We start from the raw sequence: 23502 nt of genomic DNA, 5'->3' as shown, positions 1-23502 counted from the left end.
ATGGTCCCTTTTGTGTCACATCACCAGAAGAATATGTTCTACATATCCAGGAGACAGCCAGGGATTGATTGCAAACAAAAGGCCATGGGTGAGCCACGTTGTCAACCCATCTGACTTCTTTCTTCGCTTCCCCACTGTATAAATAGGTAAGCAACAGCTGCGACTTCGATCATCACTAACCATGAAGGGATGTCATACATGGAGATGAGAGTCCATCTTTGGTAGCCAAGGATGACTTGCCTGTGTCCTCCTGATGGCTTTACTGGCCTCAGAAACCATTTTGGATTCACAGGCAGTCTCCTTGGCTAGTATAAGTGACTTCTATCTGACATGTTAGGCATCAACTTCATCATTTGAAAGTTATGTTTGGTGATAAGCCCTCCAAATGGATGAGGAAGAAAAGTTTCAGCTGGATTCTTGGGTAAGAAACTAAGCTAGCTAGCTAGCTGTGGATATCCAAAAGCCTTTCCACCAGTTGCCTTCTTTGTCATAGGACCACAAAGAAGAGTTACTAGTGAGCTTTCTTACCAGTTTCAAGCTGTTTTGCTGCAAGACAAACATTCCTCAGCTTCCAATGAAATCGATATTCTGGCAACTGGGGCACATGAAATAACCACTGAGCTTATTAGACTGAAAGCAAATTGGTAGCTGTCGTAGGAGCAAGCTTAGTTACCAGATAGCGAAGATGGATAGGCTTTCACTTGCACTGGAAAGGTCCTAATTGAAGTCCATGGTTATTGATCATAAGCACACAAACATGCAGAATTTTCATTGTCTTTTAATATGGAGATCTAAGAGATGCTCTTGCTTTCTTCCTTTTTTTTTTTTTTTTTGGAACAATCATCTTGATTTCTATTTATCTCTAAATCTATCCATTTGTGATGCATATCATCCACACTGAAGGATTCAACTCAACCAGGGGAACTGCTATCAAGTTTGCAAGGTCACTGTGGCAGTCCCACATTTATCCTTGGTTGCACCTAAACCTAGGCTACAGTTTGGTCCCATCCAAGTGACAGGAATTTGGTGACTAATGGTTGCTGAGTCTTCCCTTGCAATGGCATCAAATGTGGCTACTTTTGAGGAGGAAACTAAAAGATACGAGATCAATAAACATGCAGATGTGAAGATGTATTACTAATGAAGCTGAACATTATTTCAGCATTAGAAATGCATGAGAGGCAATATAGTAGTACCAAGGCATGCTAAAATCATTTTTCTTGGCTTGTGAGGAGGGTAAACATTTATATATCCATGACTTGTCTAAAAATATATGGCCACAAGTAAAACTGGATTGGAAACAAGAGATGAAATGGTTCAGAGACAATGCTATATCTAAATTTGTTGATGGTATGATCTTGTGGACATAAAGAGAAGACTTTATTTGATTTATAGTTTAGATTTAGTTTAAACATTTTAGATTAGCTATTTAACTCTATCAAGTTAATGATATAATTATCTTTATTTGTCGGATCATAACAAATATCAATTGGACATCACCATCATCTTTTCAAGAGATGTTAAGAAATTGAGTACTTGAAGCAATTTTTGATCTATCATTATGGACCAAAAGACTCCTTTCTACTGAAGATCTAAAATTGCAGCAGATGTTTTGGAAGGAGATTACAAAACACAATAGGTTTGTTTGTTTGTAGAACTTTAATGTATTAATATATATTGTATAAAAAAAAAAGAATCTTGGAATTCTTATAATAAATCTTGTAAAAGAAAGTAATCTCCGGTGAATAACTTTAACTTGATGCAAATGTAGCTTCATTTTCGCTTGGCATCATATAAATTTTATTGCTAAATGATGAACATGAGAACCCCATCTGCCATCACTCTCCTCTTTTAGCAGAGATGGGCCACATGAACACTACCTCCCACCTCCCCATATGCATAAAGGAGAAGCAGACATTAGCAACTGGCAAAATTATGATCTTTAGCAGAAACATGCACGCACTTGTTTCCATTCATTGTCCCAACCTGAAGCTTATTCCGGAATTCATATGCTTTTTAGTGAGATAGCAACTCGGAGAAACATCTTCTCACGGCACATACGATCAATCTTTTTTACTTGCAGAAAAAAAGGGACCAATGACACTCAAAACTCTCTTTTGGGAAGAGATAATGGCTGTCACTGTTTTGCTATTATTCTTTTCATTGAAAATAACTAAATTTGAATTTGTTAACTGAATCATGCAAACAAAAAGAGGAAAACTGTATTCAAACAGGAGACAGATATGAGATTCAAGGAACAATGTCGGTCCAAGTGCAGATCAATCATGGACAAATATGATTTCTTTTGACACAAGTAGTGGATATTATGCTTAGAACATTCATCTAATCGGTTCTAGTTTATGTATAACTTCTGATGAAAATAATAGAAGATAATAATTATTGAAGAAGCGAAAAAGCTTAAACACATTAACACGTCCCGAGAAAAGATTTATCTCAATAAAATATAGAGATTTCCTCGTATAATTGAGGAAATCTTATTTTCTATAAACTTGAACCTTTTTTTTTTTCATTCTTTAAGTTTACTACTGCAATTGAATAATGAATGAATAAAAAGTTCTAAAATCCATGGATATGTCTTTTTTTTTTTTTTAATGAGAATCTTTGACACTTGAAGTTGCCACCTAAATTAGGAAATTATTAAACATCCTCAAATTCTAACTAAATCCTAGAATTGATTTATATCGATTAGATATGATTATCCTTTCAATGGAAAATCTGTCTAAAAAATATTTATTCTTAAATATTAAAATATCATGTATATATTGTTTTTAAAAAAAATTCTAAATTTATTTTTTAATTTGGATTTGATTTTTTTTTTCCCACAAAGGGTTGGATTCTTGATTGCTTTTCTTTGACCTTTTTGACTTGTTGATTACTATTACTGATATGAGAAGAGATAAAAGAATATTTAATATTTAAATATTTTCAATATAATTTAAAAAATATAATATTTTTATAGATCATAATAATGATAAAAGATTCATATAGTCGATCATAAATAGTTAAAACTTTATAGATTTATTATTATTATTATTATTATTATTATTATTATCTTATATATATATATATATATATATATCACACTAAATATCATGATCCTTTATGCATGTCACCGCCACTATCATCCATCCAAACCACACAAATTGACCATTTAAAATGACTACTAACATTGATTTGTTTATGTTAAAAAATAATATCAATTAAAATTTCTAGCAGTAATGCAAATTAGAGTTTCAATTAACAAAATTAACTTAAAATAAATTATAAAAATTAAATATAATAAATATAAAATTATTAACCTTGGAGCAATATATATACACACACAACTCATTCTATCCTAATTATCTACACTCCTTTTTTAATACGTTCCAAACCCCATGAAACAATATTTTATTTTTGTTCTTTTGCTCGATCAAATTGTAGTTGAATGCATCATTTGATTATTTTATTTTCTTAATCAGCTCCTAATGGTAATTATAACAGGCATATTATATGAGTTTTAGCTATAGTAGCATGCAAGATTTGCTGTCGCCTATTAATTTATGAGCACGAGGGAAGCAATGAATAATTAAGTACAAATTTGTGTTTTAATTATTATCCACACCTTTAACTCTCCTCTACTGCTACATTTTAAGTTTTCCTGCAATAAATCTCCTTTATTTTACAGATCATTATCTTTTCGATCATGTTGTTTGATGGCTGAAACCAGTGAATCAACGGTTACATAAAAACTACATAGGATTTATGATCGAAACTTCATAAAAGAAATAAAATAATAATTCAAGATAAAAATATCTGTCACCCATTTATAGGAATAGAATTCTAATTTACATTTTCAAGGATTTTTATAGAGAAGAAATAGGCACAAATTATTTTGGTAATTTCATTTGGTAAGGTTTCAATGATATATAATTTGTCTTATAAATAACTCACTCAGAAAGGGTTATAGAACTTTTAGATTAGTGAAAAATTAAGAAACAAATATGAACATTTTTTCTTGATTATGAGGATACAGTTAAATATAAATTTTATGTGGTCTTATTTTGTTAAGCAATAAAAAAAAATATTTCTTATGATTTACCTTTTCATAAAAATATCTTTATATTTAAAATATTAGCATTATAATAATATAAAAATGTTAAGATTTTGTTAATTATTGAGGATTTGAAGTTCTTAAAAAAAATAATAAAAAAATTATTACATAAATATTATACGAACTAATTTGGGTATCTCAACATAAAAAATGTTTCGACACAAAGTCTTACTCAATAAAATTTTGTATCTAAAATATTAGTGGAGTCATAATAATTATGACATTTATCCTCCCGACATGGTATCGTGTCAAAAGTCGTAACCTGTGAACTTTCAAAATGGAGCGCTGTGCCAAATCAATAGACGCCGTCCGATTCGCCCGCTCCCACTTCCATCGACCGTCCATGGTCATGCGTTCGCATGTCCCTCGAGATCTCAGTCGCGATTAAGTATTTGAATTCGGACGCTCCGTACGCGTCACCTCCACTTTTCCGTTACAATACTCGCTTCTCTCTCTTCTTCAATCTGAGCTCTGAGCTGCAGACTGCCCCACTCTCTCTCTCTCTCTCTCTCTCTCTCACGCCATCGCTATCCCATCTCTCCTCCACCAACCTCTCCTCCTCCATTTAGACCCCCTTGCTCGCCACCTCCCACAACCAGATCGAAGAAGCAGAGCGAGAAGGTAGGAGATCCCTCCTGCCCGGCCAAGGAACAATACATCCCCAGGAACAATCAATGGCCGGCTTTGAGGGCGTTGTCGTCTCCGATCCATGGCTCCAGAACCAGTTCACCCAGGTCGAGCTCCGTTCCCTCAAATCCCAGGTATGCTAACGACGACGCCTATTCCTTGGATCGGTTTATCTCTCGCCGACCTTCTTTTGATTGATCGCGGTCTATCTAGTTCCTTGCGAGCGGCGGAGGACGAGGGTCCCTCACCCTCCGCGATCTATCGGCCACCATGTCGAGGCTCAAGATCGCCGGCGACTGCCTTACCGAGGACGAGCGGGCTGCCTTCCTGAGAGAGTCCTATCCCGACCTCGACCATCATGTCGACTTCGAGCTCTTCCTTCGGGTCTGTTTCTACTCTATTTATTTGTTTCACTCTTCTTCTTCTTTCGGCGGATATGCATTCTAGTAATTTCTTTGATCGGTTTACGAAGATGGATCTGTGTATTCTCCTGAAGGTGTATCTGAAGATGCAAGGGCGGGTTGGTGCCAAGAACTCATCATCGGCCTTCCTCAAGGCCGCCACCACCACTCTGCTCCACACCATCAGTGAGTCCGAGAAAGCCTCCTACGTCTCCCATATCAATAACTACCTTGGCGAGGATCCCTTCCTCAAGAAGTACCTTCCCATCGATCCGACGACCGATGATCTGTTCGAGATAGCCAAGGATGGCGTTCTCCTCTGGTGATCCTCGGTGCCCTCCTTGTTATCTTTATCGTTGGCTATTCTTGAAGTCTGTCGATTAGGGAGGAAGTTTGATGTTTTTGTTCTGCCTGTGAAGTAAACTTATCAATTTGGCTGTCCCCGGGACCATCGACGAGCGGGTGATCAACACGAAGAGAGTGCTGAACCTGTGGGAAAAGAACGAGAACCTTATGCTGTTTCTTAATTCAGCCAAGGCCATTGGGTGTACCGTGGTTAATATTGGAACGCAGGACCTAGCTGAAGGGAGGGTTAGTATCTCTTGCTTGTCAGTACCGTTGGTTCAAATCAGCTTTAGATGTTCTTATGTTCCACTGAAGTATGCTTTGGTCCTTGTTTTTCCTTCAAAAGTTCAAAATGGAATTACTCATAGTTGTCATGAATCTTATGTTTTGTTATCTGCTTATTACTGGTATAATTCAATAAATGTCTCCTTGATTAATTGTGAAGGTATCTCTGATCATTATTTTCCTACTGTTCTCATAGGAGCAAGAGTACCTTAGCATCTTTGTTGTTGCATAAACTGCTATTACTTGAATCTGAGATCGGCAAACGATTATCAACATGATTTAAAGTTTCCCGTGGTTTCAATTTTCAGGAAATACTCGACTTTGACTCTTGTATTGCCTCTGCTTGCTTCTATTATGGCAGCAGTCTCTTGGTGTAAGAGTATCATTAACATTTGGTGCATTTGCTTTGGCCACTGACATATGGCACTTGCCATTTCCTTTAAGATGAGATGGTGGTTGGTTAGGATCCTATGATCTCTCAAGCAAAAAGCAAATAGCAATCTTGTGCATCTTAAGTGAAAGAGTAACACTTTCAGGAGCATTCTACACTGATGAAGATATATAGATATAGATATATATACACATATATATATATATCAGCAAATTAAGCTGTTTTATTTGTTTGCCATGTAATTTTCTATTAGGATTTTAGTTCTTGATCTTTTCATAAATTCTTCTTAAATCATTGCTGAGGAGATGTAAAACGGGCACCTCCCTCGGTGTCATAGTCCTATGTTGTTGCTGATTAAACTTGTTTGGTACAGAAGTGAGATGATAATGGCTGTCAGAAAGGTACTACTCCATTGAGTCTCGCAAGCACTTGCTTGTACAAATGTTTAGCATGTATAAACACATTGACTTTTTGATAGTTCCAAACTTTTTAGGCATGAAGTTGAAAATTATTTCTGAATATTGGAGTTCTTAAGTATCATGCAGTTGGTCTAATTTGTTTGAGATTCAGAATACGTTTCACTTTAGTTGTTGACCATATATTTTGATCCAATTTTCTTTCAATGATGTCACTTCTATCATTTGGTTGGATTTTTATTATTCGTAATTGGTTTACCATATTTGACCTCACTGTAGTGGCTAATACTTGATCGTACATTGTATCTTCTATTAGGGCCCACTATGCGGTAGTATATAGGAAAATCTTAGAAAATACTAAATTAGATGAGGTTGTCCACTATTACATGATGTATCATGTGGATGAGATAGTGGCAAATATTGACATATTCATTTTCACTCTATATGTAAGCAAACTCAAGTTCACAAACAGACTTGCATTGAAACTAAATGGGTTTTGCAATTCACATTAATTTATTTGCATCATTATGCTCATTTTGTGCTAAGGGCTTGAATCGTTATTATTACTTTGTAGCCTATAACATACTGAAATTATTATCTTCTTTAACCTTCTGCCATTATCTTTAATTCAAAGTGCTTTTGTGAATCATTTGCTTATCATTTGTTTATGCTTTTCAGCCTCACCTTGTGCTTGGACTAATATCTCAAATTATCAAGGTATGTCTCTATTCTGATGCATAAGCAATATCTATTTTGTTGTCTTCTAGTGATCACTGGAGAATTCCCAACTACTATGATGGAAAATGGATCTTAACCTGTGTTTCTGATAATATCACTATCAGATTCAACTTCTAGCAGATGTTAACCTGAAGAATACTCCTCAGCTTGTAGAGTTGGTTGATGACAGCAAGGTACTTGATATGTTTTTTCTTATAGCTATTACATCTTAAGATTAGTAGCGGTTGAAAGCTTTTCACCAAGGTAAAGCTCTAAACTATCTTTAAGTTCATTTGGATTCACAGGATGTTGAAGAGCTGATGAGTCTGCCACCCGAGAAGATTTTACTTAGGTGGATGAACTTTCAGCTCAAGAAAGGTGGCTTCAGGAGGTTGATAACCAACTTTTCATCAGATGTGAAGGTACAACCAATATAAAGATTTTAGATATTCATTCAGTCTATTCAGTCCTCTTCCTCATCCTTCTGTTGCCATCACTCTGCCAACCAACCCCTCCCATCTCTTTTTCTTCCTTTTTCTATTTGTTTGCCTTTTCTCGATATACCACATGTAGAACATCTAAACGCCAATTCATGAAATGACCTAAATCAAGCCTGAAGTAGTTACCAGACAATCCTAGGATTCTTTACGTTTTAATTATAAATTCCAAAGAGAACTTTTGTTTGAAGATAACTAATCTCAAAACTTCCTATCTTTTCCTCCTTTCTACTCCGTTTACATTCATTTTCATTGTATTCTTCATGACGATATGAATTCAGTTTGTGACAGAAAACATGATTTAGTGTCGATTCTGCACTCATGGGTACCATTGTTATAGTAACAGCTAATCCGGTCATATCATCTGTTTCTATTTCAGGATGGAGAGGCTTATGCATGTTTGCTAAATGTTTTGGCTCCTGAACATAGTAGGAAGCCTTATCCAAGTACAGTGAAAGATCTTCTTGAAAGAGCAAAATTAGTTCTTGAACATGCAGATAGGATTGGTTGCAAAAGATATCTGACCCCTAAAGACATTGTTGAAGGTTCACCAAATCTTAACCTTGCCTTTGTTGCGCATATTTTTCAGAAAAGGTAAGGGTCATTGGCCTTTTTATAATCTAAACATTTTGAGATAACTTTACGTAGAAAAAATTGCTAATATAAAGAAGAGGCCAAGATTTTTGTTAAGCTGCTTAGTTTGATTATTTTCTTAACATGCTTGCATGTTGCTTGTACATTACTTACATGCTTCTCTTTGAAGGTATACTGTGTACATTTAAATAAATTTATCTGAAAAACTTAATCTGCTAGCAGTTGCATTTTTTCTGAGAATATTTATGTTGTAGATAATTAGACTTCATTGCCTGCTATTATAATTATAGAAAGAGCACAGGTGGGGAGCACAATCATTAACTAGTGTGATCTTGAGGATTTTTTACGCTTACAGAAGCTCACCTTTTGCTGCTAATAATTATACTCTACAATTGTCACAGTTGTTCCTAATTACTATGTATGCGGATGGTTTTGCACTCAAATTTTTATCTACTTGATCAGTTGGTTGACTTTTTGCAAATAATGTCTTAGGTATTGACCTAAGTACTACTAGTGCTAAATGGATGTCTAGAAATATGATGTCTTTCTGAAAATATAGCACTGCCTGAATTAGTTTTCTTTTTCATATAACAAATCCCAGCTTGCCAGAGTTAACCTGTCCTGTTAGATATTTGCAAATGTTGGACAACATGTATCTTTATGAAATAAAGGCAACTTAAAGAGGAAGCCGTAAATGTTTGCTTAAATGCTACATCTGAAACTATAAAAAATTCTTGTTACTTATATCTTTCTTACATATTCAATTTCATTCAATAACAACTTACTTAAATTGACAACTTAATCTAGCTCATATCTAATCCCCAGCTTGCCAGAGTGAACCCATTCATGTTAGATGTTTGGAAATGTTGGAGAACAAGTATCTTTGCAACAAAGTCAACTTGATTAAGGAGGAAGCTATAAATGGCTGCTTAGATGCTAGTTCTGAGACTAAAACTCTGCTTACATGCTCATCCTTTTCTTACGTAGTCAGTTGCATTCAGTAACAGTTTTCTTAAATTGACAACCAAATCTAGTTCAAGAGCCATGCCTTCAAAATCGAAGTGTAGCCACCTAGGGGCACTAGTGCCATATAAACATAAGATTACTTGAAGCCAATATGAAAAGGACATGATTATGATGGAAACCTAGAATCAACACCACATAAACATGTTTGACTCAAAAATAAAGCAAATGACCCACTTTAAGAATGATTAATTTTATTAGTTAAATTGAATATTTTGAAATATAAACATGAACTGAGATGAAGATAACCCATTGACAAACTAAGAGTTACACATAAACATATAAACTATGTGTATAAGTAGTCAGTAAATATAAGTAAGAAAAATCATGTGATATCCATATAAAACTGCAAATTATCTTTTTTCATATGCTGATGAAATATAAAGAGAGTTGAGTTTCAAAATTGGGCATAATACCAAATGTTCAATCTAATGACACAAAAATCATATACCTATCATCACTAAGTATAGTTTAAAAGTGAAATTCATTAATGGTTAACCTAAATCTGTTCTTATGTTGACACTCAGAATCACCCAGATCCATGTCTAGCTCGGAAGGGATGTTAATATAGTTTCCCTTGGTGAAAACATCATCAGCCAAGTTCCACTTATAAGATAATTGCTTATTCTTCTTGCCTTTCAACCCAAAATTTAGGATGTATAGCACAAGGTTATGGCAATTGGTGGTGGGTGGAGTTCTAGATCTTTTCAGCAATATCACCAAATTTAGACCATCACTCATGAAAATAGGGTTTTCATGATAAGTTTGCGTTTGGAATGACAACCCCAGTTCAAGTAAGCATTTTTCTGGCTTATACACTGTAGAAGGTCCAGCACCAAAGATAACATTTTATGGAAACAATATGGATCTATCATGTGTTATGTAGGAAGCAAGAGGAAACAATTGAGCATATTTTCTTCACATGTGAATGTACTAGAATGAGATAAAATGATATATGTAGACTGTTGCTATACTTTGTTACACCATGATAGAAATGGTACATGAAGAAAATGATGCTAAGGCAGAGATTTATATGTGCATTTGAAATCAATCAAACAGTAGTATTTTCCAGGTAATAGGAATGGACCATGAACAATCTTCATCTTGCTGCCAAATCCTACTATTTCTTATACATGAGAAAGGAACTTGAGATGTTCTGGCATATATAGTTTTCATTTTCTCCATCTTGTTATTATTTATTATGTAATTTGTTTTATGCATTGTTTTCATAGAGGAGTAAGTGTCATGCAGACTTTTTCTATGATTGGTTTTAGTGGTAATGTGGTGACTATGCCTCTCTTTTTTTTCCCCTTCATGTAACTATTTACATTGTTCTTAATATTATAATTGATAGAGGTACCAATTTGGCGTGCCATTACACCTCAAACATTCTTTTCAATAGGATATTCTGTATTACCAGTTACCATAAACAGATGGGTTAAAAGCATTTTATGTGTGGCTTCACCTTTTCTATAGTCACTTTCAACTGAGGGTTATACCTTTTATTAACATATTTTATTGATGAAGAGGTTTTTAATTTTAGTTCTACCATTTGATTTCTAATGGATAAGTTAAATAGACTAACAAGCATAGATTGCTGAAACTTTTGAGATATGATCAAGAAGGAATAAATCTGAGTATCATAAATCTTAATTCATCCTCCACTAAAACCTTCTATCAACTTGAATTTTTAGTGAATAATTGATCGAGTCGATAATGGTAAATATGAGTCATCACTTCCACGTTTATTTCTTATCCTGTGATATAATGTTTGTAGTAGGAGAGATTTCTACTAGTTACAAGTAGACTTATTTTTCTCAAGAGTATACAAGTGTGTTTCATTCGAGAAATGTGGCTTACTAAGTATTCTATATATACTTAGTAGCTCATTAATTGTGAAAAATGCTGCATCCACATCTTGTTGAATGCATGTCAAGATAAATTAAGAAATAACATTCACTTTTTGTTCCTTTCTTTGTTGTTCACCTTATGCAATTTTTTATGACAAAATGGACAATATTGTTTTATACAACTTACAACATTCTCAGAAACTTAAATAATAGAATTTGTAAAACTATTAATTTTGTCTAATATATATTCCTATTCCATATGAAACATCGTAATTTAACTTTTTGGGCTGTGTATTGCAGCTGTATGAATTTAATGTTTATTTACATGTGTAGTATTTGGTGGGTCTTTGACCTTTGAGAGACCCACAAATGCAAATATTCATCTACACCTTTTGCAGAGCTAGATCTAATTTATTTTCTACAGGAATGGATTATCATCACAGATGAAGCAGGTCACATTTCTTGAAGCAAATTCTGATGATCCACAAGTTTCAAGGGAGGAAAAAGCATTTCGATTATGGATCAACAGTCTTGGAATTTCAAATATAAATAATGTATTTGAAGATCTTAAAAATGGGTAAAAAATTTATAGTTCTTATTGCTAGTTGTTAAATATTGTTTTAAAGAGTTTTGGAGCCGGCATTCCTAATGACATATTTATAATTTAACATGCAGATGGCTCCTTCTAGAGGTCCTTGACAAGGTCTCTCCAGGAATAGTTTGTTGGAAGTCTGCAAACAAACCTCCAATAAAAATGCTATTCAAGAAAGTAGAGAACTGTAATCAGGTAGTCAAAATTGGGAAACAATTGAAATTTTCCCTGGTTAATATTGCTGGACATGACATTGTACAAGGGAACAAGAAACTCATATTGGGTAAGACATCCGCAGATTTCCTAAAAATAGATATAAGTGACCATTAAAATTAAATTATGCATATCAAACTAATTTTTTAAAGTAGAGCTTGATCATGGGACCAGTTGAAGTTTTTCTTTAAGTGGCTTATTAGCATCTAAAATATATGTTTGTGATTTGAAATTCTACTAAATCTGTTTATACTTCTGTTCCAGCTTTTCTGTGGCAATTGATGAGATACAACATCCTCCAACTTTTGAAAAATTTGAGATTCCATTCTCGTGAAAAGGAGATAAAAGACATTGATATATTGAACTGGGCTAACAATAAAGTAAAGGATTCTGGAAGGTACTCACGGCTGGACAGCTTTAAGGTATTCCACATTTCCCAGTTGTAAGGCTTTGTTGACATTCGGTGTACTTGTTCCCGATCATAGCATAAAGTCCTGAAATAGAATGATAACCTTAATTAGAAAAAGAGAAGCTTACACAACTTCTTTGCTGTTAATAAGTAAAGCACTCTGTTTCTTGGTTGTGGTTTCGTTAGAATCTCCCTCTGATGTTAACAAATGAAGCTCTTTTTTTCATGTTTATGGTTTTATTAGAAATTCTCCTCATACTACTAATTCATTAAAGCTTTTAAATCTTAATTATAGTTCTGTACATCTATTAGTACTTACAGGAATATTGGTTTTATGTTATGATTTGCTTTTCTTAGGTTCCAATAAATATTTGGGAAGTACAAACTATATTCCTTCTTTTGATGACTATTTAGCTAAATTTAGTAGCATTGTACATTTGATCACATATTGCAGAAAAAAACATCGCTCTCAGTTTTGCATTCTGCAGTAAGCAGATAGAAAGAAATGCCAACAAAAAATGTTAGATTGATTATCTTTACACTAGTTTGATTTCAGACTTTGTCTTCTTATGCTTATGATAGAACTTTAACAATATTTCTTGTATTACTTTTTATTACATAGAACAATCTTAAGCCAATCCTCTTTCCCGAATTTGCAGGATAGAAGTCTTTCAAGTGGAATTTTTTTCCTTGACTTGCTAAGTGCTGTTGAGCATCGAGCTGTGAATTGGAACCTAGTAACTAAAGGACAAAGCGGTATGCCCAAAGTTTTACTCACGTGAATGAATAATGACTTTTGAAATGTCGCATTTTTTGGTGTTGCATTCTGTAATGTACATTCAATCATTTTTAGTTGCATTTCTTTGAATTTTATAGTAAATTTTTGTGCTAGATGGTTATATAGGTCATCTTTTGGACATCTCTAAAAGAGACAATGGACTCTATTACACATGGATATGGATATGGACTCAAACAAAACATATATAACATTGAGAAGTAAATCTGTCTAATTTACATATCTGTTGTCAATCCTCAACATGTCTTAGAGTAAGTGCAACTTATGAATGATACAAAATATAAATAAGTGGAGATAATACAAGTGTCTTAAGTTATTTGAACTATCAGACATATGCCAAGATGAAGTGTTAGTGACGTAGACGAACACGGCATAGACCAAGCAGAAATATTTGGTAAGATTTGTGTTTCATGGATGCAATAGTTAAATGTGATTCGCCATTTTGTAATAGTGATGTGAGAGGTAAAGAGGAGATCAAGGAAACATTAATTAAAAGCAGCAAAAAGGTTTTTGATGGCTTTTAGTTTGACAACTGATATTGCCATAGAGCTCAGTGACAGAAAAAAAAAAAAATTGAAGATCTATATACACAACTGTGGCTTGTTATGGTCACAGTTTTAATTTGCATAGAGTGTTTTATTAAAAATAATATCTCTTGTGAAATAAGAATCTCTTTATATACATGAGAAAGGAGCTTTTTTATTTCCATATTAATTTGTAGTAGGTTTGTGTAATAATTCAGAGCATCAACATGAACATGACTTTATTTCCATATGATATAGGAAATCTCTTTATATACATGAACATGACTCATTCTTGTTCCCAATCATCAATAATTGTAATTGCTTTTGCCTGCTTAACCCTGTGTATGGTTCCAATTCCTTCTCCTGAATATGCTTGTAGATTGCTTTAGCGTTAGTTCTGATGTGCTTCTGAGTAACTTTACTCGTCTGAACTTGGATCTTACAAGCTTTAAATATGTTAATAATGTATCATATAAGCATTTTAAATATATTTTTTTAGCTGCTCTATATCTTATATAAAACCAATGAAAGCAGCTTTTCATGGTCCCCATGGTATACATTTTCTTTATTTCTGTGGTAGATTTAGAATTTGACAAAGCAAATGATGCATAAATTAACCATCCCCAGACCCCCTCTGTCAGTTGGAACCTCATGTGACTGTTCTTTTAATTTTTAGAAAATTGACCATCAAGTTTGCATTGCATCTGGTTTCTGATGTGGGGTGCTCGAGGGGTTTGGTATATATTGCACCAACGTTTCATCCATCTGACCAAGGCCTTAATTTCCAACTTTTCTTGCTCTGCATGAAGACTTTTCTTTAACATATATCAAATTTCATATTTCTTTCGGCCATGGAGAATGAAAATTGTTCTAAATTGAAAGATGCAAACTTCAGCAAGTTGCTTCTTTATTCCGTATGGCAGACTGTGATCTAATGTAGGTTGAGATGACAATTCAGGCGAGATATCTCCATGTCTCTGTTCAATTATCTAAGAAATTCACAAGGAAATATCTTGCTTGAACTTGAAAATTCTTATCAATATTCTTGGACATAAACAAACATATATCTTTTATCACTCATGAAAAATTAAGGTCTAATTTGTGGAACAAATGCAGATGAAGAGAAGAAAATGAATGCCTCTTATATTATTTCAGTGGCAAGGAAGCTTGGTTGCTCTGTGTTTTTACTTCCAGAAGATATATTGGAGGTAACTTCATAGGGTGGATGATACAAAAGCCAGTTTACTATTTATTTAAACTACCCACTGATAACATCATCGTGTTCTATCTATGGTTTACTTCACTCAGGTGAATCAAAAGATGATGCTTACTCTTACTGCCAGTATCATGTACTGGTACTTAAAGAGGCCAATCACAGAGGACGGATCAGTGTCTTCGGATGGAGAAAATGGAAGTTCATCAGAGAGTACCTCCAGCTCCACTTCAGATGACTCTGGTTCAGAGTCTTCATCTGATGATAGTGGAGGTAGATAATTCCGACGCGGTCATATATTCTGACAATATCATCTGACTCAGTGTGTACATCTTTTTGTTCTCGTTTTACTACACCTTGATAGAAAAATGTTTGGAGCAGGGAACTGATCCAAATAGCAATCTTCCTTTTTGGCTTTTTGAGTTGGGTTTGTGATTGCGTTGCTCATTAAGAAATGGTATTTGATGGAGAAGTCAAGTTGCTATGATTGTATAGGCTAACCCTAAATTTTGCTCCTGTTGTCTTATTTATATTGTGAAACAGCAAAATATATTCTTGTATAGTGGTTAGCATTTTGCCTAGACTGCATCTGTGTTGTTCTTGGTATGCCATTGCTTCTGCTTCTTTTACGCCTGCAAAACTTGAACTGGAAACTTAGTTAATTGCATCAAATTCACGCAATTTTTTCTCAGATCTTTACAGGATAAGGTATGGATTGTCACAGGTATGCTATTTTACCAATAAATGGATCATCATCTATGTTAGTTAGAATTTGTACTTCAATTGTTGATCTTAAATTTAGTCCATGAAACATCATCCAGTGAAAATCAAATTTCAGAGTCATTTTATGCTGGTAGCCAAAATCAAAAATTTTTATGTATTTGATTAACAGGGCTAATACTGATTCATTCTTGGTGAATTATGCAGACCATGGTTGATTAAGAGTCATGGTTGTTGCCAGAGTTTAACATTTATTATTATTTTTTGTGCAAAGTGTAAGTGATGAGTACGATATTTGATTTCAAGAATCAAGGCTTTTATTGAGATATCAAATTCATAATTTGATCTCTCATGCACCTCGGAAGAAAATAATTTCTTTACCTTTCATTTTATGTATTGTTGAATGGAATCTTCTTTTCATGCATTTTAAATGACCTTTGTTAGATCTGTGAATTAGGTTCAAGTTCTTTGTAATGCCAATTTGCTCGCAACGAACAATTGTTTGATTGACAGGAAGTACTAAGAACGGAGTGTTGATTGTTTCTCTACCGTTGGCAACAAGCAATAGTGGCAACATTTTGATTTCATCTTGATACTTATTTTCCTTTTTTTTTTGTTTTGGCAGAATAATCTTAAGAATATTAATCTGAATAGGATTTCAACTAAAATATTTTGTATTTTTGCATTGATAATGAGGTTCGATACGATTACAAGATTACTCCTTTGCGACAAAGAATAGAAAGTATTTTAAACATCCTAAGATGCTATATTAAACATATATTTTTTATTTTCTTTTTGCAATTAATAGATTATATATATATATATATATGTCCATAATAATTTTTGTATTTACTTCTTCAAATTTAAGTTTCAGATATATACAAACGCTCAAAAAGTTGCACGTATGTCATTTCAGTATATCTCTGTCAGTTAATCGTTCTTATAATTACATTAAAGCTCAAATTAATACTAACGATTTGAATTGTCTGAATGAATATAAATCAAATATTTAGATATCAAAGGGCAAATATCTTATTTCCATGCTTTGAAATGACAGATTCTTAGAAGAAAAGGAAGGATAGAACTTTTTGCATGTGAATTATTTGGGTCCACAAATCTCAATTGCCTCAAGAGAGCCCCCCATGCATTTCTTATCGCCATCTTATCACCGATGTGGAACCATAAAGGCTAATGATTCGAGTCATGTCAAAAGAGTGAGAAATGATTTCTCAAAGATCGATACTGACAAAGAGATACCATAGAAAAGAGAATGAGCAAATGCCACATCAGCACTCTGCAGCATCTAAAACTAGAGATGAAAGGGAAAAAGGATAACATCTTTGAGCTTTACTCCTCTAAATTATTGCTCACATTTGAAGAAAGAAAGGCTACTGGGATTTTGTTAGATTAATGACAAATCTCAAGAGGCTAAGATGCTGGTGTTGATTTTGGACTCAAATTCTAATGATGACCATATAGAGTTTGATCTTCTCACTCCAGCATTGGACTTGAGCAACAAGCTGATGATAAAGAAGTGGAGTGAGAATGCACAAAAGAAAAGCCATCCCCACAACAGGTAAAGAGGAACTAAAGCTGCTTTGGCAGTACCAACACAAAGATTCCAGCTTTATTCTTTGCTCATCAAAGTTCTTAGGTAGCAGCATGACCATGAGTCAAGTCTCCACTTACTGCTGTGTGCATTTGGTTTGAGTGATTGGGTAGGTTGTTGGAGGAACATGGAGGTCCACTTCTTGAGCTGAAAGGACAACTCATGGTGAGAACTGAAACATGAGGCTGAGATGCATTCCCTGTGTTTTTGAGGATACTTTAAGAGTTCTTCTCAATCAGTCATTTGCATTATGTTGACTCTGCAGTCATAGAGCTTTTCTGAGGAGAAAGAGAATGCATGCACTTGCTTCGATGAAGAAGATAACAGAAGCAGAGAGAAAGCTAAACTACTGGGGAATTAAATTAGGTTTCAATCCATACACACAACTTGAACTTTCTGACTCCTTTAAAGTACAATGCAAAGAGGGGAAAGAAAAAAGAAGAAGACTGATATCACTGAACACAGCAAAGACATGAGAATATTATGAGCTGAAGAAGATCCTGCTGATTTATCTTCTTTCATTTGCATTCTCTGCGGTTTCCACTGGTATCTAACTTTTCCTTTTTGTCTGCTGTGCATTGGGTCGAGAGTTCAATCCCCTCGATCCTTGCAATCCCAGAGTCTTTTCTGTAAACCTGCTATCAACTTCTCCATCTTTAAGAGAAAGGTGCTTAGCATCTTTCGATCAAGATTGTAGCTAATTCCAATGATTACACCACAGCAAATGTTTGGTAAGGGTGCAAAAGTGACAGATAAAAAGAGAAGATATCAAAAGCTGGATCAAGAACATCTGACTGGAGAGAATGCTGCATAAAGAGAACAGAAGGATACTGTTGAGGAATCAAGAAAAAGAAGACTTTGAATTTAAATTTTGTTTCTTCAGCTGCTGTGGTTCCTTGTGATACCATCCATCACAAATTTGCCATTTGTCTAAGTCATAATAGGAAGGAGTCGAAGAATCTTCAACTTTAGGTCGTGTCCAAAAATAATTAACAAGCGAATGCACGAGCAAACTATCATTATTGTTATGCCGATACACCGACCCAATAAAAAGTACAAAGACAACTATAAGGTTTATTAGGCAACAATAAATAATATATTTGAACATATCATGAACTTAATAATTTGCCTAAGTCGTGTGGCACAGCAGTAACTATGTGAGAGTCATTAATGCATATATAGCCATGATGAAAAATCTAAAGTTGGATCATGTGAGATACTTAAATCTAGAATCCACAAGTGTCTCTTGGAAAGTGACCCACTTGTGTGCTTCATTAGCCTGCTTTTTTTTCTCTTTCTTTCTGGTGCTGTTGGACATGTTCTTATTCTCTATGATACAAAATTATCATCAGGTTGATGCATTACATTCTTCTGAAACAATGGACAGTCACAAATTCTGTCAGAAAAAAGAATGTTATTCTCACATATGTATGAAATTGAAGACAGAAAAAAAGCTTAGCTTGCTAACATTAACATTTAATAAAGGTTCATCAAATGAACAGAGTTGAAAACTTGACAATGTTTTATGGATGAACACCAGAATCTTCATACACTAACAAGGAGATTAAACTCATATACCAAAGTAAGCTTTACTTCAGTGAAATGTTATTGATGTCTACCAACTCCTAAAGTTGATGATCCCTTAGTTCTTTAGTTCTTTAGCACAATTTCTGTGCTAAACTAAAAAAAAGAAATGTTAGATGATAAATAAAAGTCAATAGAAGAAGCCAAATAATTCCTGTGAACAAAGCTACATAATCCCTCAAAAACATAAAGAGTTTCAGATCACATTCCTAATAGCAGAGCACTCAACACCCATTACATAAGGCAAAAAAAGAAGAGAAAAACAGAATAAAAGGAGATTATAGAAACACCAGTTCTTTGTAAAGCTGCTCCATTCTTCCCTAGCAATAGGCAATGCAATTGAGGCAGAGACACCATGCACAAAAATTGGAAAACAATTTTTTCTGCAAAAGAATAAAGAGAAGAAAAATAATTATAGAAATTAGGGGAAAAAAATTGGTTTCCAAGCATATCATTAAATCCAAAAATTCCTGGCAGAGTCAATAGACTGTAGCTGAAAACTTGGACTTGCCTTCTTTGGCATTTGATCAAACGTCTCTGGAGGTATCTTGTAAAGGTCCTCGTCAACAGCCTTGGGCTTCCTAAGCTCCTGCTTCCCACAGGACTTCATCTTCTCCCCTCCTCTTCTCTCTCCTCCCTTCTTCCCCTTTAGGCCAATGAACGAACACACTAAGAACAAAGGAAAACCACCCGACCCAGCAATGAATCAATGTCAAGATCCAACCTTTGCGGTCTGCTGATCTTTCTTGTATGGTGACAACACCCGAAAGAGATCCTCACCATCTCCCCCAAAGAGACGAGGTCTTACCAGACCAGCCTCCCTCGCCGATTCAAAGTACTGAGAGATGGAGATCTCGTCGTAGAAGCTGAAGTTCCAGTGACCAAATGCCGGGACCTGGTACCTTGTCATCACATCCTACGCATGCAGCAGACACATCAAACCATCACACTGCACGAACTAGGGATGAAGCCGCTTCAAGTCGTTTTGCTTACCTCCATTTCCTTCGAGAGCAGGAGAGAGGCAGGAGCTGAGGCAGGGATCGTCGCTGCAAATGATTAGATAGGAAAAGACAGAGTGCATGCACAGCTTAGGAAGAGGGAGGGGCTGCAGAGCGTATGTAGTGCGCTCTGATGCTGATAAAGTTGTAGCTTTGCAGCTGATATCTCATGATGTATGCGAGGGAACGGGAGCTACCATCGCATGTTGCTGCCGCTGCTGCTGCTGCTGCTGCCCAGGTTTGGAGACTCGAGAAAGGTGACGGACAGCGATCGTGGTCCAAGCAGAGGATGGAAGACGAAGAGTAGTGGGAGGAGATGGAGGCTTTTGGTGGTCTCGCGCACTTGTTCACGAGAATAAACGATTCATGTCGATGTGTTTTCATCACAACCGTCCACAGTCTTGGTGGGTTTATCTCCACCGTTGGCGTGACTACAGTGCAGGGAGACCCAGATTTGACTGGCCATCTCTATACGTAGATGGAGAAGAGACGGAGAGAGAGAGAGAGAGAGACTGCTTCGAAGCTGAGCACAAAAAGACACGAGACATAATAAGACCGGGGGACGCGTCCAGCCCTGCGTACGTCGAGTACTATCACTGCGAAGAACCGGCCATGAAGGGGCGCAGAGCATCTTCAACTCGCCTGCCATCACGCAGGAGGAGGACACCGGCGAGCATGAGGCCGAGTCGACCAAGCCATGCATCGAAGCAGATGAAGCTGTACTTGGTCCATGTAGCTCATGCTGTTTGGATTCCTCGTGTTCGCAGATTGGTCGACACAGTCAACTGTGCCCACAGTTTGACTAACCACGTCACCCTTCGCCTTGCAGCAGCAGCAAACAATTTGTACTTTGTCCGATGAAGCTTCAGAAGCCATGAAACACACACTTAATCTCTCCTGCTTTATGAGAGTTTACATGCTTTAATGCCTCTGTAATGATCCACTGCCTATTCCTTAGATAGATATTCTTGACGTTGGAGTTTATTCCTGCAGTCTCACAGCTTAGAGCTCTTGTGGTTGCACTGTATTTAATGACGAGACTTTAACAATCAAGGGAATTAAGGCATTAGACAGCAGTGTAATAAATTTGCTTCCTGCCAAACTTCAGCTCAACTTAGCATAGAGCTGCAGACTCCTCCTCTGTCTTGGCATCAGCACATTTCCTCTTGAATCCTGGTCTTGTAGAAGTCTTAAAAACAAGTATTAATTCACTCATGTACTGGAGATCCGAGGCGAATCCAGACAGGATCATCCTGCCTTTGCTGACAACCACCATCTGAAACATGTGCTCACGTTGATGCGCCTGTGACTTGAGTGGACAGCATCCGATGCAAGAATAATATATACTGTATGAAAACAAGATCAAAGTTTGTCTTTTTTTTCTTTATTTTTGGAAGATAGAAGATCAAAACTCCTTTGGATGATATTTTGATCGAAGCAACAGTTGAGTTGTAGATCATGTCCGAAGCAAGAAGATGAAGTCAATATAAATGCATGGAACATTCATGGAAAGTTCAATTATCATGTAAGAGAAAACAAAGAGAGAACAAGTAACATATTTAGCTAGCTGGAGACAAACATGGGAAATTAATTACCGATGGGCAGTTTGGTAATTGACAGGGTATATTCTTGTATCACCCGTGGTAATTAATTCTTTCCATTCATGGAAAGTTCAATTATCAGGTGCATTACGTTGACGTGACATCTCAGACTCGGATGGAATGATCATCTATTCTCACACTATCAAAGGTCGTACAAGATGGTACCATGTAGTATAAAACTATTTCGAAAAGTTCGAAACGATGCCGTGTGGAATCGATCCGTACAGGTCGATCGATGCATGCATGGAAGGTACGAGTCGACCGTATGAGGAGTCAGCGACTATTAATAGAACATGTACTATCGATCTTCGTTAGCATATATAAAAGCTAACCTCCTGACTAACGTAAGGGTCGAACTTTGAATATCTCAACTCCTTCTAACTCCACCTAACATTGACTTGAGTTTTGGAAGAGTCGAATCGAGAAATCTCCTTCCGACCTGGGCTTGTATCCAGAAACTCGACGAAGAAGCAGCAACGAGGGAGGAAGAGAAACTTCTTGCTTTATCTTGGATCGATTCTAGAAATAAAGTCTGCACCCGATCTGACGCCGACCATCCAGTTCGAGCAGCTATGAGAGCGACTCTGCGCACTGGAGATCGGACTAAGCGTGCTGATCCATCAGCCGGTTGCTCGACAGTAATTGATGAGAGCACTCCGTCTGTGGTGGGGGACCCTTCCATGCTTTGGTTGCATGGAGCTGCAACGGGACGTGAAGTCTATCGCAGTGCGTCACAGTTACACCACTATCACATCCTTATATGTTGCGATTGCTTGTTCTTTTCCACTGTACTCCACCATCTTTCCTTTCCTCTCTGCTGCATCTTGAAGTAGATATGGCCTCAAAGAACCCCTCCGATAACACCTTTCTCTTCTTCCTCTTCTTCTTCTTCTTCTCCATGGTCTTCATTTGTGCTCTTTGCCGACCAGGTTCCAAGTTCTTTGACGACCACTCCTTTTCCTTCTCTTTCTCCAAAGATTTGCTGCAACGACATTTGATTCAGAAGTTCTATTGCAGGCTTTGCAGGACAAGTAGCTCACGCAAGTTTCCTTCCACCAAAGCATGGAAGCAGATCACCGGTAGGACTGTAAACCTAAATGTAGCTTGTATTGTTGGTACCAACATTCATGTATCACGATTGTGCATATTTTAGGAGATGGCAACCACAGAAGGGTCATGGAGATGGAGGGATCGGAGTACAAGGAGGCTGATGATAGGATCCACAGCTCCGACGTGCACCTACAACGAGTGCAAAGGTTGTCGACTCAAGTGCAGAGCCGAGCAAGTTCCGGTGGACGCCGGCGACCCCATGAACAGCGCCTACCGTTACCGATGCGTGTGCCACGGGTGACCCAACCAAACCTTGAACAGCTTTGCGTCGTGGAGCTCAGTGAGACCATATTGGCTTTTGTTCCTCCATGTATTTGAGTAACCCTACGTTACATGATCATGAGTTTCTTGTTCATCTTCACTTTGATCTCACGGTAATACTTGCTTTTGCTCTACGTACTTTTTCATTTCAAGGTAAAGCAGTTCTTCGAAACCTATCTTTTCTGCACAAACAATATTCCTGCTTCAAATCCAAAAGAATGCTGTAATATATATTGTGAAGATGGAGAAATTGCCAGGAGATTATCTTAACATTATTATATGGTGCTAAAATAAATGGAAAAGGAGTAATTGTACATAATGAGAGAGAAAAAAAAAGGAAAAAATGATAGGAACTGTGAAAGCATTAAATTCTTTTCTATCAAGCAGGGACTTATTACAGTAGTTTAGTACTTCTATTGCTTAGATATTTTTAATGCTGTGGTTGATATCTGCAGTTTGGTAGCTTAGAACTCTTGTGCTTGCACCATGAACAAAGATAGAGCTGCAGAATCCTAATCTAAGAGTGTTAATGTTGCAGTTGACACCAAAAGAATGCTGTGGTATTTTGTGATACTACAATAAATGAACATTTTTCTTTTACCTTATTTATAA

At 36.0% G+C, this 23502-nt stretch overlaps 2 protein-coding genes across 2 annotated transcripts; one reads left to right on the top strand and one right to left on the bottom strand.

The window, feature by feature from the left end:
- The first annotated feature begins 4596 nt into the window (after positions 1-4596).
- LOC103994136 (fimbrin-2) lies at positions 4597-15588 on the top strand. The gene is made up of 14 exons (XM_009414444.3): positions 4597-4875; positions 4955-5125; positions 5238-5464; positions 5562-5733; positions 7258-7296; positions 7422-7490; positions 7602-7718; positions 8173-8387; positions 11685-11837; positions 11936-12135; positions 12330-12487; positions 13134-13230; positions 14911-15002; positions 15103-15588. The coding sequence occupies exons 1-14, from the start codon at positions 4789-4791 to the stop codon at positions 15286-15288; spliced, it is 1983 nt and encodes a 660-aa protein (XP_009412719.2). The 5' UTR covers positions 4597-4788; the 3' UTR covers positions 15289-15588.
- A 3444-nt stretch (positions 15589-19032) lies between these two features.
- On the bottom strand, positions 19033-20335 carry LOC103994137 (uncharacterized). The gene is made up of 4 exons (XM_018829960.2): positions 19914-20335; positions 19645-19836; positions 19432-19566; positions 19033-19303 (listed from the first exon to the last, which is right to left on the bottom strand). The coding sequence occupies exons 1-4, from the start codon at positions 19917-19919 to the stop codon at positions 19241-19243; spliced, it is 396 nt and encodes a 131-aa protein (XP_018685505.2). The 5' UTR covers positions 19920-20335; the 3' UTR covers positions 19033-19240.
- Between the last annotated feature and the right edge of the window lie 3167 nt (positions 20336-23502).

Source organism: Musa acuminata, chromosome BXJ1-8 (assembly GCF_036884655.1).
Source record: "Musa acuminata AAA Group cultivar baxijiao chromosome BXJ1-8, Cavendish_Baxijiao_AAA, whole genome shotgun sequence".
Taxonomy (NCBI): domain Eukaryota; kingdom Viridiplantae; phylum Streptophyta; class Magnoliopsida; order Zingiberales; family Musaceae; genus Musa; species Musa acuminata.
This window is presented reverse-complemented; position numbering and strand designations above follow the sequence as displayed.

Excerpts from the sequence above, each read along its gene's own strand:
- LOC103994136 (XM_009414444.3), top strand. The coding sequence starts at position 4,789 with ATGGCCGGCTTTGAGGGCGTTGTCGTCTCCGATCCATGGCTCCAGAAC. Across the intron at positions 5,126-5,237 it reads ACTTCGAGCTCTTCCTTCGG|GTGTATCTGAAGATGCAAGG; the intron begins GTCTGTTTCTAC and ends ATTCTCCTGAAG. Across the intron at positions 5,465-5,561 it reads AAGGATGGCGTTCTCCTCTG|TAAACTTATCAATTTGGCTG; the intron begins GTGATCCTCGGT and ends CTGCCTGTGAAG.
- LOC103994137 (XM_018829960.2), bottom strand. Across the intron at positions 19,567-19,644 it reads AAGATCAGCAGACCGCAAAG|GGGAAGAAGGGAGGAGAGAG; the intron begins GTTGGATCTTGA and ends ATTGGCCTAAAG. Across the intron at positions 19,304-19,431 it reads TTGATCAAATGCCAAAGAAG|AAAAAATTGTTTTCCAATTT; the intron begins GCAAGTCCAAGT and ends ATTCTTTTGCAG.